The following is a 17,578-nucleotide window of genomic DNA, read 5'->3' as shown; positions in this document are numbered from 1 at the left end:
GATCCATTAAGGTGAGGTTTCTACATATCAACTGAAGTGGTAACATAATGATTCTGAGTATTGATTCTGAATAGACTGTGGAAAGTTAAGTAGGGAGTTTGTAATCCACAGAGCAACCACAAAAATATTATACAAAGAGATATATTCAAATTCAGAATAGAAAATTAAAATGAAATACTAAAAGGCATTCAGATAAGCCAAAGAAAGGGGAAACAGGGTAATGAAAAACAGAGAGGACAAAGAAAACATGCAAAATAAAGTGGTAGATCGAAATAGAAACATATCAATAATTAATTGTCAATGGTCTAAATACATAACTAAATGACTTAGATCGTCAGAATGGATTTATAAAACAACAAAAAACAAAAATGGCCCAACTCTATGTTGTCTACAAGAAACTCCCTTCAAATATAATGATATAGGTAGCTTAAGAGTAAAACAATGAATAAAAATACACCATGCAAACACTGATCAGAAGAAAGCAGGAGAATCTATCGATTCTTTACATTATCAGACAATGTCGACTTGAAAGCAAACACAGTTACCAGGGATAAATAGAGTCAGTCAATTCACCCGGAAGATACAACAATTTTAAATATGTATTATATCTAACAACGGAGTCTTAAAATACAAGAGGCAAAACTGACAGAACTGAAAGGGGAATAGACAAATCCACAATTATAATTTGGGTCTTCAATACTCCTCTCTCAGTAATAGAATTAGTAGACAAAAAATTAGCAAGGTTATAGATGAACTGAACACCACCATCAACCAACTAGATCTAACTGACACTTACAGAACAGTCCACCCAAAAACAGCAGAATACACACTCTTTTCAAATGCACATGGAACATTCAGCAAGATAGACTATATCCTGAGTCATAAAACAAACCTTAACAGCTTAAAAAAATTGAAACCAAACAGAATGTGTTATCTGACAATAATGGAATAAAATTCTAGAAATTAATAATAGAAAGATAACAGGAAAATCTCTGAGAACTTGGAAACTGAGCAACACATATCAAGTTAATTCATGGGTCAAAGAGGAAGTCTCAAGGGAAATCAAAAATACGTAGAACAGAAATCAACTATACTTCAATTAAAAATACATAGAACAGAATTAAAATGAAAATAAAAGTGAAAACCTACAGCTATCAAAATTTGGGAGTCAGAAAACAAATAGGTCGTTGTCAGGGTTGAGGTGGGGAGAATGGGTTGACTACAAAAAGGCACAGGAGAATTTTTTGGCATAATGGAACTCGTATATCCTGATTGTGGTGCGGTTATACAACTGTATACAAGTGTACATATACAAGTGTATGTACTTTTCAAGACATAGAACTGGACACTGAAAGGAGTGAATTTTATTTTCTCTAAATCATACCTTAATGAAAACAATTTAAAAAGCACACATCTTGTTAAATGAAGAACATAGGTAGCAGATCAGTGTTATTCTGTGATTCCAATTTCATATCTAACAAACAAATCAGTTAATGTGTAAACCATTGTATCTATTTACGTATGTGTATTTCAATATGCACAGAAAAATGCATGCCAAATACAAATCAAACAATAGCAGTGGTTACCTTTGGGGAGTGGGATGCAGGAATATTGATTAGAAAAGAGACTTTCACTTTGTCCGGCTGTGAGGCATTTTAAACCACACATAAATTATTTATATTTATAACCCATTATGAAACAATATATATGGGAGATATTCTGATAGACAGTGAGGGTACTGAGGAGAATAAAAATAATATTCATTATATACTTAAAACACATTTGTCTAACTCTCCCTTCCACTAAAATTAATTCAGGAACGATAATTAACTCCATATGGTTTATGATCTAAAAATGCAAAAAATAAAATCAAGTTCAGTGGATACAGCTAAACATTTAAATAAATGTGAACTATGTTCCTTCAGAATTATAGTTCATTAAGGGAAGATGTTATGCCCTTGGTGAATAATAATGGTATCTTTTTTTTTTTAAATTCACCAGTTTGTTGTTGTTGTTTTTTTAAGTTATTTATTTATTTATTTATGGCTGTGTTGGGTCTTCGTTTCTTCTGTGCGAGGGCTTTCTCTAGTTGCGGCAAGTGGGGGCCACTCTTCATCGCGGTGCGCGGGCCTCTCACTATCGCGGCCTCTCTTGTTGCGGAGCACAGGCTCCAGACGCACAGGCTCAGTAGTTGTGGCTCACGGGCCTAGTCGCTCCGCGGCATGTGGGATCTTCCCGGACCAGGGCTCGAACCCGTGTCCCCTGCATTGGCAGGCAGATTCTCAACCACTGCGCCACCGGGGAAGCCCAATGGTATCTTTTAAGAACATCAAATGATCAGGAACTGTGACTGGGTATGATTATAATAGGGAAAATGTTATAGGGGAATATGGACCTCTTGTCATGAACAATTTCCAGGTAGGTTCTAACCGCTTTTTTTTGGTATCCTGTTCTTCCCAATGGCTGTCATTCTTTTAATGGTTGTGCCCTGCCTCCTTCCTTCCTGTCTCAGTTAGAACCTACTAGGCTAGGCCCTACTCCCTGATTTCAAAGCTTACTACAAAACTACAATAATCAAAACAGTGTGGGGAATTCCCTGGCAGTCCAGTGGTTAGGACTCCATGCTTCCACTGCCAAGGGCGTGGGTTCAATCTCTGGTCCGGGAACTAAGATCCTGTCTCAGTTAGAACCTACTAGGCTAGGCCCAAGATAGGCCCAGTTAGAACCTACTAGGCTAGGCCCAAGCCTCATTATATGCTCATTGTAATATATTAGCATACGCCAAATGACACAGCCACCTGCACCATGACAGTTCCCAGGCCATAAAAGGCCAAAAAGTGGGCAGTGGCCCAAGTCCTGGAATCCCCACCCCTTCTCCAAAATAGTTGGAATAATCCTCCTACTTATTAGCCTGTGAAATTACCCAGCCCATAAAAAACTAACCACTCCATATGTGGGGGCCCGTTCTCACCATCTGAGATGGCCCACACTCTGTCTGTGGAGTGTGTGTCTCTCTCAATAAATCTACTTCTTACCTATCACTTTTCCTCTCACTGAATTCCTTCTGCAGTGAGACATAAAGAACCTGAACTTCATTAAGTCCTGAGACCAGGTGTGCAGTTTTACCTGGGAGACTGTGGAATTGAGTACCTTCCTAAGCCAGAGATTGTGGGTTCAAGTCCCATCTGAGGTGCAAGTCAGGTGGGTTCGAGTCTCATCTGAGGTGAGATTAGGTTCAAGTCCCAATCTGAGGTGCACGGTTTCAAAAACTACGATGAGGTATCACCTCACACTAGTCAGAATGGCTATTATCAAAAAGTCTACAAATCATAAATGCTGGAAAGGGTGTGGAGAAAAGGGAACCCTCCTACACTGTTGGTGGGAATGTAAATTGGTGCACTATGGAAAACAGTATGGAAGTTCCTTAAAAAAATAAAAATAAAGTTACCATGTGATCCAGCAATCCCACTCCTTGGCATATAACTGGAGAAAACTCTAATGTGAAAAGATACATGCACCCCAATGTTCATAGCAGCACTATTTACAATAGCCAAGACATGGAAGCAACCTAAATGTCCATTGACACGAATGGATAAAGATGTGGAATATATACAGTGGAATACTACTCAGCCATGAAAAAGAATAAAATAATGCCATTTACAGCAACATGGATGGACCTAGAGATCATCATACTAAGTGAAGTAAGTCAAAGAAAGACAAATACCATATGATATCACTTACATGTGGTATCTAAAATATGATACAAATGAACTTATTTACAAAACAAACAGACTCACAAACATAGAAAACACACTTATGGTTACCAAAGGGGAAAGGAGGGGGGAGGAGTAAACTAAGAGTTTGGGATTAGCAGACACAAACTACTATATATAGAACAGCTAAACAACAAGGTCCTACCATATAGCACAGGGAACTATATTCAATATCTTGTAATAACCTGTAATGAAAAAGAATATGAAAAAGATTATATATATATATATATATGTATAACTGAATCACTTTGCTGTACACCAGAAACGAATACAACGTTGTAAATCAACTATACTTCAATTAAAAAAAAGAAAAAGAAAACCTCCTTAATATCTCTTCTAATATGTCTGTTGAATTCTTATACATGTTCCTGCACTTAATTTGTTGTCATTACGGTACATAATGAATCTCTGGAAAATTTTGCCATACATTCATGAGAAAATGAGAGTGAAAAAGGTAAATAACTTTATCTTACAGACCCTGTGAAAGGTTGACCTAGAAAAATAAAAGAACTCACTCTTTAGTAAAGTGGTGTAATGCAACATTATTGAACAAAACTCACTATTTCATTTTGAGCAAATTAGACCATAGATATATTAAAATGTAGTTGATAATATTTAGTTCTTTTCAAAAAAGATGTTTAAAAATTAGCAGGATGACACACTTTAAAAAATAAAGTCGATCAAAGTTTGTTAGAATACAGTTCTTATTAAGAAAACTGAGGTGGCTCTGAAAAGATCCTTTGGTTTGCGATGCTCAGGTGGTCCGGAGGCAGCTCATTTGCCAGTGATGTATCGAATTACTGCCTTGGTGGCGCTGGATATGGCGTGCTTGCCCCTCTTCCCAGGCAGCAGCAGGCGCACGGAGGTCTGCATGTCTCTGGAGGTGAGGGTGGAGCGCTTGCTGGAGCGGACCAGGCGCGCCGCCTCGCCGGCGATTCGCTCAAAGATGTCCTTCACGAACGAATCCATGACGTTCACGGCCTCCTGCGAGAGGCTCAGGCCCTCCTGGACCCGCTGCAGCACCCTTCCGAAATAGGTGGCAAAGCTGTCGAAGCCGTCAGAGAGGCGGCGGCGGCTGCAGCGGCGGCGGCGGCTGCAGCGGCGAAGGCGGCTGCAGCGGCGAAGGCGGCTGCAGCGGCGGCGGCGAAGGCGGCTGCAGCGGCGACGGCGGCTGCAGCGGCGCTTCGGCTTCTTCGGCTCGGCTTCCTTGGTGCCCGGGCTTTCTTCAGACGTCTCCTTGGTGCCCGGGCTTTCTTCAGACGCCTCAGACGAAGGCTCAAGCATGTCGGAATCGTCTTCCCCGCAGCTCAGAGGGAAGGACAGTGCGGCCGTCGAGGTCCCTTCGACCGGTTTCTACTCCCTGCCTTCTATGACGTCACGGGCAATGCTCCCATCTGATTGGATAAAATGCAAAGCAGGGCGGTCTGTCACTAAGGAACCCCATGTCACCTGTGATTGGATGGCCCCCTGCTTGGCCTCCAGTCAGCGAATCACAGTGGAAATCTGCTGACTTTAAACTTTCCGTGACCTCTACCAGAAAATCTTTGAACTATGCCCCATGTAGGCAAAGTTCACCTCAGCTGATTTATGCCTACTATTTATGCATGAGAACTCTGAAAAGATGTCACCCAAGTCACCTACACTGAAGAAAAATCAGTTTGAGCTTCCTGAGCGAGTCTGACCTCCCTAACTCAAGTCGTCGCCGCCATCAGAATGACTTTAGCCACTTGGCGGGCCATTTTACTGCCACATAGTATCTTGTCTTTCCATGGCTGAGCCTCCGTGGCTTGAGCCGGAAGTCTCTGACATGGTCGGCAGAGTGCTCCCCGAAATCATGGGACATAATTGACCATCTACTGCCTCCAATTATGATCAAAACCCCCAGTGAATTAGAAAAAGTTGAAATCTCAAAGCCACATTGTCCAAAGTTGGAACACAAACAGAAATGGGAATACTTTTAAAATTAGTAAAAATACTTAAACATTTCTCAAATATAAAATTTTCTTAACATTCCTTAGGTCCTCAAAATACCCCACATGCTTGAATTTGTGAACAAACGTAAGAGTTGTTGATTGAAAACAATGATTAATTCTCTAAGAAAACACCATAGGAGGAATGGAAGGAATAAATGGGAAGTTCTTTAAAATAAAAGCGTATTTCTTGCAAGAATACATGACAATACAGAGAAAGGCATTTCTTTAATGTGTTTCCTTACCAATAAATTGCAGAATTGGAATCAAAAAAGGACTTAAGAAGAATTGAAAAAAAGGGGGGGGGGGTTCATCAATGTGGTTTCATCTGAAATGGTCAAGATTCCAAAGCTGTGTCCATTTGCACTTTTAAAGAACTGCTATTTCTACTGCTCATGAAATGTTTCCAATTATGAAAGCGGAAGGCTCATCTTTATTACCAGAAAACGTAATATGGTGATAAAACCAGTGAAGGAAGCTTGCCGTTCCTTATTTCTAAAGAATCCCATTTACCAATGAAAATACAAAAATCCCACTTGATGTGTTAGTAGTCAAATCCTTCCCTTACTTGTATACAAGGGACAAGAGACACATACAGTACAATCTCTGAATTCAAATCATTAACTTACAGTGATTAAAAACAAGCTAGCAAGCAAACAACAGGGAAGGAACCCCTCCAGTTTCCTCCACAATCTCCAAGTCTGAACCTCCCAAGAATGCTTTTATTTGTTTTTCCCTGGCCACTTTCCCACACTGGGCCAAAGGCTGTGGCTCACAAGCTTCCAGTCCATCACTGGCCGAACCAGTGAACAGGACGTGAGCTGCTCTCATTGGACACTCTTATCATCCAAGTGTTGCATAACTGCGGTATTTAGCTATGTCTTGTTTACTTGATTCTTCAAAGGAACTGTAATCATTATTGCAACTTTTGTGTACAGTCATTGTTTTACATTTACCTCTACTTGCTAATTTATTCTATTAACATTCCTACCTGCATCTCAGATCATCTGCTGTGATCTTTTTCCATCTTCCTAAATTACATTCTTTAGAAGTTCCTTTAACATGGTGTCAGTTGATGTAAACACGATAAGATTTCATTTTTCTCAAAAGTCTTTATTTCTCAGTTAAGCTCTAGAAGGAAGCCAGCACTGAGATGGGGTTAATTACGTGGGAATGTTAATCAGGATTACCATCTGAGGATGGGATGAGACATATATTCATACCCTCCCCTTGTTCAGACATTGGATGTGACCGTCTCAGGAAGTCCCTAACTTTGGGCAAATTAGCTCTCTGAAGCTGAGGAAATACCTGAAAGGGTCAATGGCTGAGGATTAGCACCTGACTGTACTCTCAGCAGCCGGTGGAGCAAGTCTACATTTGAGTGTGGTTTGGGGAGGCCCATCTTCATGTGTAGCATAGCTTCACTATTAAATGATACCTTGGCTAGATATGCAACTCTAGGGTGACAGTTACTTTCTCTCAGCACTTGCTTTTGGCTTCAATTTATTAAGACAAAGAGGTCTGCAGTCACACTATTTGGTATTCCTTTTTTAGGCACTGCGTCTTTTTGTCTGCTATTTTGATCTCTAGGGTTACCTTGAAGGTTTACTATGATTTGTCAGGTCTGCTTCCTGCATGGAGGAACTTATGGCTTCCCCTAACTCTGGGAATTACCAGCCATTTCCCTTTGAATAGTATTTTTCCAATATTCACCCAGTTTTACGCTTCTGGAATGCCTATGTGATACTTATCACCTACTTACTCCATTCCTTGAGTCTCTTTGCCTCACCTTTATCCTTTTTTTTTTCTTTTACTTTCTGTGAAGTATTCTATATTATTTCTATCATTTTATCTGTCTTCTAGTTCACCAATCCTCTGTCCAGCTATATCTCATTGGTTATGTAAAATTTCTTTAATCTTTTGTTCATACAATGAATGTTTGCATTTTCACAAAGAATACATTACAAACTTGGAAGGAATAGAATCAGATTCATCTGAATGACTTAGAGTAGCATCTCCAGATATTAGGGAACGGGGAATAGGTTTTTTTCTTGAACTTTTTGATTTTGATATTTCTGTACCATTTTTGGCTTTTCTCTTATGTTTTCAATGAATTCTGTAACACAGATAATGTTGAATAAGTTTGATTGGGATATGTTTGCTATATTAATACTATTTTCCAGGGTTGCTTATAATTTCTTATTGAAGTAGTAAACCTGTTTCCCTCAATTAGTCTTTTTTATTGAGATATAATGGACATAAAACATTAGTTTCATAATGATTCGATATATGTATATATTAGGAAATGATCACCCCAATAATTCTAGTTAACAGCCACCACCACACACAGTTACACGTTTTTTTTCTTGTGATAAGAACTTTTAAGGTCTACTTTCTTAGCAACATTCAAATATACAATACAGTATTTAACTATAGCCACCATGCTGTATATTACATGTCTGCGAATTATTTAATTAAAATTGGAAGTTTGGACCTTACTTCAATCTTTACTGTTAACCATACCATTAGATCATAATTGCCCCTTTTCTTCAATCACCTTCTGAAGTGAATGATCAGATGTACTCATTTTATCTTCCAGTCTTCAACATCAAAACCCATTTTTCCTCTCTCTATCCTAGATTTCATATCTGTCATTCACCTTTGCACTCCCAGTCTTCACTGTCTATATGGTATATTTTAAATGGCATTTCACTAATCCTTCTATTCTATTTCTGAAATTTTAGGTGCAAAACACCCAAAGAGCTATAAAAATGTCCCAACAGATTCATTTTCTTAAAATAACTTCTCACATAATACAATATGTATGAGACTAGTATGCAAGATCAAGATTGGCAAAACATTTGTATGTCATACGGACAAACACTAGGATTTTGAAGCAGCGGTAGTGAGCATGATGGAAATAAAATGACTTACGCTGTGCATTCCAACTGGTTTACAGTTCTATCTTTGAAATGAGCATGGTTTCAAAAGAGGCTTTGGCTCCCAAAGTTTTGTCCCCTATGTGTATGACGATCTCAAGGCACTATTCAGAGGGATTTACTTGTAGTTGATCTCCTGACAATTTTCCTGATCACCTTGGAAAGAAAATTCTTTTTTTTTTTCAAGTTCTTTAATGAGATTTTTCTAATATTCCCGAATAATTTTAACTAATGACCCTCATGAAGGGGGTCCAAATATCCTAAATCCTTACTCTAATTTCCCAAGGACAACTCTGGAAGTATAATGGCTCATCAAAGATCTTCCACAGTGGGCTGAAAAACAAACAAAGAAATTTGTACCCAGTCCTGGATCAGGCGTTTCCTCCCTTCGTGCTGCACTACTTAGGAAAACAATTTCTAGTTTCTTGCCCTGCCCACAACCTTTCTCTTGAGTTCATACAGTTCTGCTAAAGCTACATAGATTTGTCTCTCCTGGAGGTTCCTGTCCCTCTTCTGATGGGTTCAAGGAAAGTTTTTTTTTTTTTTTCACACACACACACTGTATTTTATTTTTACAAGAGATAAATAGACTGACACCAAGCATTGTACATGGCTGACCACAACAAAAGCAACAATGATTGCAATTACCAAACATGAAACACACTCATACTATGTCATAATATTGACATTCAGTCCAGTAATCCTCCACTGTAACAGCTGCTTTACTTTGCAGTGAAAACTGATTTGTATATTCTTTGCCTCTGAGTCCTTATGGGATTTTTTTTTTTTAATTCAAACAGAAAGTCACAAAAATTATACTCATCCTCATCAGTTCACTCAGTCCCATGTAATTAATTTTTTTTCATCTTGATCTTTTGTTAGCACTTTTATGAGTTCATCAGTTATTCATTAGAGTTCTGAAAATGCTTATTCATTCAGTTCAGCAGTAAAGTCAGTTACCAGAAACCTGTACTTGTCAGAGTCTTTTCCATGAATTTCTTGAAGATGAAACCCTTTTATAGGAACATATTTGCAAAAGCATCAGAGTACACCCAGAACTGTCTGTAAATGACAAAAGACTTAAGAATGACCACGGTTAAAGATTTGATGAAAGTTCATAATAACGCAGTTGACAAGAAAATTAGTTATTTCTGAGATATACATTTTAAAGTAATAACTAGGATTATGACCTATAACATTATACCAGAACATATAAGGTTTTTAGAAATTTCATGTAATGTCTGAAACATTTATATTAACATATTTCCATACAAGTAACCCAATGAAAGTTTAGTATTCGTTGTTTTGTTTGTTTGTTTGTTTATACTGCAGGTTCTTATTAGTCATCAAGGAAAGTTTTGATTTTTGCAGATTATCCAGCTTTTGCCTCTTTGTTTGGCTCAAAGTGATATTCTTCACAGAAGAAATGACAAATTATTTTAAAAGTACAAATACAGTCCTTTAAAATATTGAACTAATAATGGAGTTTAAAGAAAGTCATAAACAAGTCCTAAGGGTTGAAATCACTGAGTATCTTCTCCCTTCACAGAAGTAAGAAGCTAAAAATAAAAAAATTAAACTAAGCAATGAATAGTCGGAGTGAAAAGAGGATGAATGAAGTCACCTTTTTTCTCTTAATGGGAAACTAAATAATCAATATGATGGAAGAGTCAGCACACGTGGCAATCTACAGCTCAGGTTTCACATCACATATACTTTGAATTGCGTCCCCTGAAATTCTTATATTGAAGTCCTAAACCCCAGTACCTCAAATGTAATCTTACTTGGAGTTAGGGTCATGAATGAGGCAATCAAATTAAAATCTGATATCCAGACCAGGTTCTGGTAGAGTTCTTTGAAGCATGTACTCACTCGAAACATTCTCCTTTCTGTCAATCTGTGTGTCTGTATTTCTATGTCCAGGGGCCCAGGAGTAGGGGGATGGTATGTCTACAATGGTCAGAAACTTCATGCCACCAGAGGGAAAGGTTTGCCCTGGATTATAGGGATTCACTGCATGCAGGAGTTCACCCAGATAAGAGTGAGCCAAGTGGGAAAGTATTCCATAGTTTAACAACACTGTGGCCCAAGGAACCCAGGACCTTGTGCTACGGACATATCATGTGTGTGGCACCCAGCAGCATCTCAAAAAGCATGTGTGGTGTGGCACTATTTGTTAGATTTGTGAAAGCTGCTCATTCCCAGACACTTCTCGGATGGATTAAGCATGTCTGTTCCCCTTCCTCTTGACTCTGGCAGGCCTATAATTGCTTTGACCAATGGAGTATGAAAGAAGTGATGTTATGCCCATTACAGAGCTAATCTTTAAGAGGACACATAGCTTCTGCTTTGCTGTTTGAGAGTTCTGAGCCGACAAGTAAAAATCTGCCTATCCTGCTGGACAACCCCTTGGAGAGGTACCTCCATGGCACCAGTATGAGTGTTAGTTGTCTTTTACGTTGCAGAGTAGTTTAAAGGGTCAGTTACACTTCTGTTTTGGTCAATAAATGGAATAGAAAATGGGGGAAATTTCCATTCAAGACATGAAAAATAACTTGACAAAATTATTTATATACATTATTGAAAATGCTCACCTCTGTGTGAAAAGTGACAGAAATTAATACTTCATTGAGATCTTTAATAATTGTGGTTGCTTGAATGGCTGCACCCTTAATGAAAAACTGGACTTTTTCTAATGGAAAGGGAAGATGCCAGAAAAGAAGAATTCTACACCATGCCCTAGATTTGGGGTCAGGAAAAGTCTCCTTGAGAATTTGTAATCACAAAGGTGTCCTCCTGTAGCTTTGGGGTTCATGTTAACACTATCATTATGGTCCAAAGAATTCCCTGTTGTAAACTTTCTTCCATGGTTTGATCATCGTATTGTATTTACCAGTAATAAAAAATAGCATTTATCCTTTCATGATTGGAACTATTTTGTTAGCAGTAGAATTAGCCGCTCCTTGAAGCCCTCACAGGAAACACACTTGGAAACCTGACCATTAGGATCTTAGCTCATTGAAGACCTCCATTTCTTCAAGTCTTCCTAAGTCCTTCTTGGTTCAATGTCTGTAATTTATTTTTACATAAATACATTAAAGATATACTTTGCTTGAGTTACGTAGGTTTTTGAAAGGAATGTGTTTCTAATTTTTAAATATTTCCCTTTTACTGATTAGTTTCTTCTCACTCGGAAGGTTTCTAGGGAATTAGAAAAATAATTTCTTTCAACTAACACATATTTTTTCATCAGTTCCAGGATGTGTGGTATTTGGGGTACCTAAGTAATGTTAAAAAAAATTAAAATTTGCTAAATGTTAAATATTTTTAGTATTTAGGTACAAGTATCCGATTTCTGTTTGTGGCCTGTCTTTGGAGAATGTGGTTTTACTGTTCTTTCTGATTCCCTGTAAGTTTGATAAGAATTGGAGGTAAGGGCTGGTCAGTTATGTCCTATGACTGATTTTGAGGAGCACTCTGCTGACCAAGTCAGAGAGTTCCTGCTCAAGCCACGGTGGCTCAGCCATGGAAAGAGAAAATTCTGTGTTGAGAAAAATGGCCCCCAAGTGGCCAGAGTCATTTTGATGGTGGCAAAGGTTTGAGTTATAGAGACTCTCTCAGGGAACTCAAACTGATTTTTCTTCAATGTAGGTGACTTGGGTGACATCTTTTCAAAGTTCTCATGCATAAATAGTAGGCATAAATCAGCTGAAGTGAACGGATGACCTTTTCCTCCATGGGGCATAGTTCAAAGATTTTTCTAGTGGAGGTCACGGAAAGTTTAAAGGTCACCAGATTTCCACTGGGATTGGTTGACGGGAGGCCAAGCAGGGTGGCATCCAATGACACGTGACATGGGGTGCCTTAGTGACAGGCCTCCTTGCCTTGCATTTTGTCCAGTCAGATATGGACGTTGCCTGTGACATCAGAGAACGCAGGGATTATAAACCCGGCCACCGGCCCTCAGCAGCCTCATTGTCCTTCCCTCTGAGCTGTGGGGAAGGTGGCTCCGACATGGCCGAGCCTTGCCGTGAGACTTCTTCTGAGGAAAGCCTGGGCACCAAAGAGCCCACAGAGGCCGAACCAAAGAGCCCAAAGCAGAAGATGCCAAGGCGTTGTCACCGCTGCTGCCCAGACAGTTTCATCACCTGTTTCCCCAGGGTGCTGAAGCAGGTTTTCACGACGGCCTGGACATCTTCGAGCCCGTCGCCGAGGAGGCTGCACCCCTGGCCAGCTCCACCAAGCGCTCCACCATCACCTTCAGAGAGATCCAGACCTCCGTGCCCCTGCTGCTGCCCAGGGAGACTGGCAAGCACGCCATGTCCTAGGCCACCAAGGCAGTCATTAGGTACACCATCCTCAAATGAGCTGCTTCAGAACCACCTGAGCCTCGCAAACCAAAGGGTCTTTTCAGAGCCACTCACTTGTCAGGAAAAGACCTGTAGCACTGAAGAGTCAGGTTGACTCTATAGTTTTTCGACCTGTGCCATACTACTGCCCATCACTAAAACATTTTGAAGTTGAAGTAAACATCAAACATTATCAGTCCTACTTGAATATATGTCTGTAGTGCAGTTTGTTCCAACAAAAATTGTGACTATTCCTTAACCATACTGCATTTCATAACTTACCTGAACAGTCATTTTAGTTCTAGGTCAGCCTTTATAGAGTTCCTTAAGGTCTAAATTATTTTTGTATTAATTTTATTTTGCATTTTAATTCTCATTCCCTGGGAGGATGTTGTGGAATTTACTAGAGATACTTTATGTGTGATATAGCCAGAGATAAAGTGAGGAAGCAAATAAGCCCACCAATACATCCCTCTTCAACCTTTTTCGACATGTCCCATAATATTAAGTCATTTAAATGCACACATGAGTACTCAAACATATTACAAAATAGCTACCTGAAACTTCCAAGAAACAATTCACTTTTTTAAGTCACTGGTTTCTGAAATTACTACTGGAATTCATTCAGATTCATACAATTTATTGTTTCCCAATCGAGAATTTTTTGATTTTTAGAACCTTCAGGACCTTGCAGGAACCTTCAGACCTTCAGGACCTGCAATTTTGCATCACTGGATGATGAGAGTATCCAGTGAGAGGAGCTCAGGCCCCACCCTCCACTGATGCAGCCAAGGAGGGACTGGCAGCCCGTGAGCCACAGCTATTGGTCCAAAGAGTGGTGGAGTGACCAGGCCTGAACCAATAACAGCCTTCCTGTGATACTCAACCCCGAGATAGGGTAGGAAGGAGGTGTGATAGCTTCCCTGTTGTTTCTCTGTTCAAGTACTTGCTTTGCACCATGGTGATTTAAGTACAGGCATCCAGATTTGGTAGTGGGACATGTCTCCATCTCCTTGCATCAAAATAAGAGGAGGATGTTCAGCAGTTAAGAGAAGTAAGATGACTCCTTCTCCTACCTCAAGTCATTTGAGTGTTAATGCTTATGATAATATTTATTTAATTTAACATCTGTTGTGTTCTCTTCTTGGTGCATTGACTTTTTTAGATGTGGTTTTTCTATAGGTATATTGCTGAATTTCAAGATAGTTAATAATGTTCCAATTCTTTTTCTTTGAATTGACCTCCAGTTTCCTCCATCAGTCAAGAGAGAACACACAGCCAGTCATGATGACCACCTACAGAGATGGGAAAGAACGCCATGCTTTTAAGAAGTTACATTGCTAGTGTCAGAAGAAAGGTAACAAAACAATTTTTATGGTTGAGCAGACATTCCCATCTTTAAGGAGATCTAGTAAATGTGAAATGCATATGTACACTACACATTAGGGAGGGAAGGTGGCGGCCCAGATGGACACAGTGAGAGAATTTTATCTTGAAATTTTCTTGTCCTGCTTTAAAATATAAATTTGGTTTCATCATATGATAACTTTCCTAGATTTACTGCGCAGCTAACTCAGTTTTCCTAAATGCTGTATAAGCTTTTAAAAATATTCCATAATAATAATAAGCTAAAATCTTGATAAGGAGGATTATTTGTCCTAATTCCTGATCTATTGCTATCAAAGAGAGCTCTGGAAGTAAAACTGACCCTGGCATGCATGCAATTCTCAATGAAGCTCTTTCTAGTTTCCTGACCTGCCCTCATCTTTCTCTACAGCAAGTGGTTCTCTGTCAGATGCAGAATTCTACATGTGGGGTCTCTTCTGTGAGAGTCTTATCTCTCTTTTGATGAGTCCATGAAATTTTTGTAGTTTATTCAGCTTTAGTCTCATTGTTTGGCTAAGGGTGATATCCTTCCAAGGTTTTTACATCCAAATCAATTGTTATTTTAACCTATCATATATCTTCAAATAAAACTCTTAACACTGGTGATAAAATACTGAACTTTAAAGCAAATTATAGAACATTTCAAAGGACTGAATCCCACAATATGTTCCTGCTTCACAAAGTATGAAGCTAGAAATCAATGTTTTTAAAAGAAACAATTAGAAAATCATCAACTTTGTCAAAAATCAGCAATATATTTTTAGAAAAATTATACAAGTAAAGAGGCACTGTGCCAAGAAAAACACAATGATAATATTAATATATTAACATTCACTTGAATATTCCCATTCAAATTCTAGAAGAAAAAGAAAAATCTTTATTTGCTGACCATCATCTTCTTCTTCGATGCAATTGTCCAGAGACACGGGGCACTATGTGCTCTGGATTTATATCCTTAAATCACCAAGATGAAAAACAAGTAAAGTAACAAGACCAGCTGACAGAGAATGCTACACTTTCAGCCTCAATTTTCTGGCTGAATATCACAGGACGGCTGTGATTGGTTCAGGCCTGGTCACTCCACCACTCTTTGGACCAATAGCTGTGGCTCACCGGCTGCCAGTACCTCAGTGGCTGCATAAGGGTGGGGCCTGAGCTGCTCTCACTGGATACTCTCATCATCCAGTGATGCAAAATTGCAGGTCCTGAAGGTCTGTGTTGTAAAAATCAAAAAAATTCTGGATTGGGAAAGAATAAATTGTATGAATTAAGAAATAAGGAAACAATCCCATTTACGATTGCAGCAAAAAACACTGAAATACCCAGGAATAAACCTATCTAAGGAGGTAAAAGACATATACTCGGAAAAGTATAAGACACTGATGAAAGAAAGTGAAGACAGGAGAGAGTGATCAAGATGGTGGAGTAGTAGGATGTGAAAGTCACTCCTCCCACAAGTACACCAAAAATACATCTACTTGTGGAATGACTCTCACAGAATATCTACTGAACACTGGCAGAAGACCTCAAGCTTCTGAAAGTTCAAGAAAATCTCCACATAAATGGGTAGGACAAAAGAAGAAAAGAAAGGAATCAGGACGGGACCTGTGCCCCGGGAGGGACCTGTGAAAGAGGAAAGGTTCCTATACCATGGGAAGTGCCCTCACCAGCGGGGAGATCGGCTGGGACTAATGGGAAGCTTGGAGGTTCGGAGCAGAGCACAGCAACTGGTTTGTGGCAGCCAGAACAGAGAGAGAACTGCCCAGATGGTCAATGCCACAACCCTGCACTTGCCTGCCTGAGATGTGCATCCACCAGTGTGGGCAGGAGCTGGGTGCAGAAACTTGGGCTTTGGAGATCAGACCCGGGGAGACGACTGGGGTTGGCTGTGCAGAAACAGTCTGAAGGGGCTGGAGTCTGCTGCAACCGCTGCTGAGCGTGTACCTGGAGGAAACCTGGGCTCACCTTAGAGGCCAGGCACCATTGTCTGGGGGGTGTGCGAGGAGAGGGAAAGGACCCACCTTTGCAGCCTTTTCCCCTGCGTGTGCTCTCAGGTGACAGAACACCACCTACAGAAGCTCCAGGAGCAGTTGTGAGCCACCTCCTCTACCATTGCAGGCTCCGGGGGCACACACGAGCAGCCACCACTGCCAAGAGCCCCAGGATCTGGCACCAGCTGCCGTATCTGCCCACCCCGTATCAAGGGGATAACGGCCAGCACATGCTGAGGAAAGAGGCAGCAGGCATCCATGCTAAAACCAGCCCTCGCAACAAAAATATCAAACCCACACCAGCTACACAGGGATGCTCCCACATATAAATAGCCCTCCAAGAACACAGAAGAAAACTGTTTCCCCTAAACTCATAGGGTAAGAGAAATATAAGTAAAATGAAGAAGCAGAACCACTCCCAGTTAAAAGACCAAGAGAATTTTCCTGAAAGAACAAACAATGCAACAGACCTCTTCAGTTTAATAGATACAGATTTCAAATAGGAGATAACGAAAATACTGAAGGCATTAAGAAAGGCTATTGACAGAAATGCAGAGTACTATCAAAAGGAGCTAGAAACTATAAGGGGGAGCCAAGAAAAATTTGAAAACTCATTTGCTGAGATGAAAGCTGAGCTAAAGGCAATGAATAGCAGAATGAATAACGCAGAGGAACAAATAAGTCATCTGGAAGACAGAAGAATGGAAATCACAAAATCAGAAGAGCAGACAGAAAGCCAAATGAAAAAAGAAATGAAAGCAATATCAGAGATCTATGGGATCACATAAAGCGTGCCAATCTACACATAATAGGGATTCCACGTGGGAACGAAAGAGAAAAGGGGATGGAAAACGTATTTCAAGATATTATGGCTGAACACTTCCCAAAACTAAAGAAGGAAACAGAAATCCAGGTACAGGAAGCACAGAGGGTTCCAAACAAGATGAACTCAAACAGACCTACACCAAGACATATTATAATTAAATGGCAAAATTTAAAGGTAAAGAGAGGATTCTAAAGGCAGCAAGAAAAAAACAAAGACTTAATTACAAGGGTACCCCCATAAGGCTATAAGTTGATTTCTCTACAGAAAAGTTGCAGGCCAGAAGGGAGTGGCAAGATATATTCAAAATCCTAAAAGGGAAAAATCTGCAACCTAGGATACTCTAC

At 39.8% G+C, this 17,578-nt stretch overlaps 1 protein-coding gene across 1 annotated transcript; it reads right to left on the bottom strand.

Annotated features, from left to right (window-relative positions):
• Positions 1-4,426: 4,426 nt before the first annotated feature.
• LOC137758226 (histone H2B-like) lies at positions 4,427-5,057 on the bottom strand. Its single transcript, XM_068534436.1, has one exon. It carries the CDS (start codon positions 5,055-5,057, stop codon positions 4,548-4,550), a length of 510 nt encoding a protein of 169 aa, XP_068390537.1. The 3' UTR covers positions 4,427-4,547.
• Positions 5,058-17,578: the final 12,521 nt, after the last annotated feature.

The sequence above is a fragment of the Eschrichtius robustus genome, unplaced genomic scaffold, assembly GCF_028021215.1.
Source record: "Eschrichtius robustus isolate mEscRob2 unplaced genomic scaffold, mEscRob2.pri scaffold_751, whole genome shotgun sequence".
Lineage (NCBI taxonomy): Eukaryota > Metazoa > Chordata > Mammalia > Artiodactyla > Eschrichtiidae > Eschrichtius > Eschrichtius robustus.
This window is presented reverse-complemented; position numbering and strand designations above follow the sequence as displayed.

Bases quoted from the DNA above. Each gene is read 5' to 3' on its own strand.
- LOC137758226 (XM_068534436.1), bottom strand. From the start codon at position 5,057: ATGCTTGAGCCTTCGTCTGAGGCGTCTGAAGAAAGCCCGGGCACCAAG.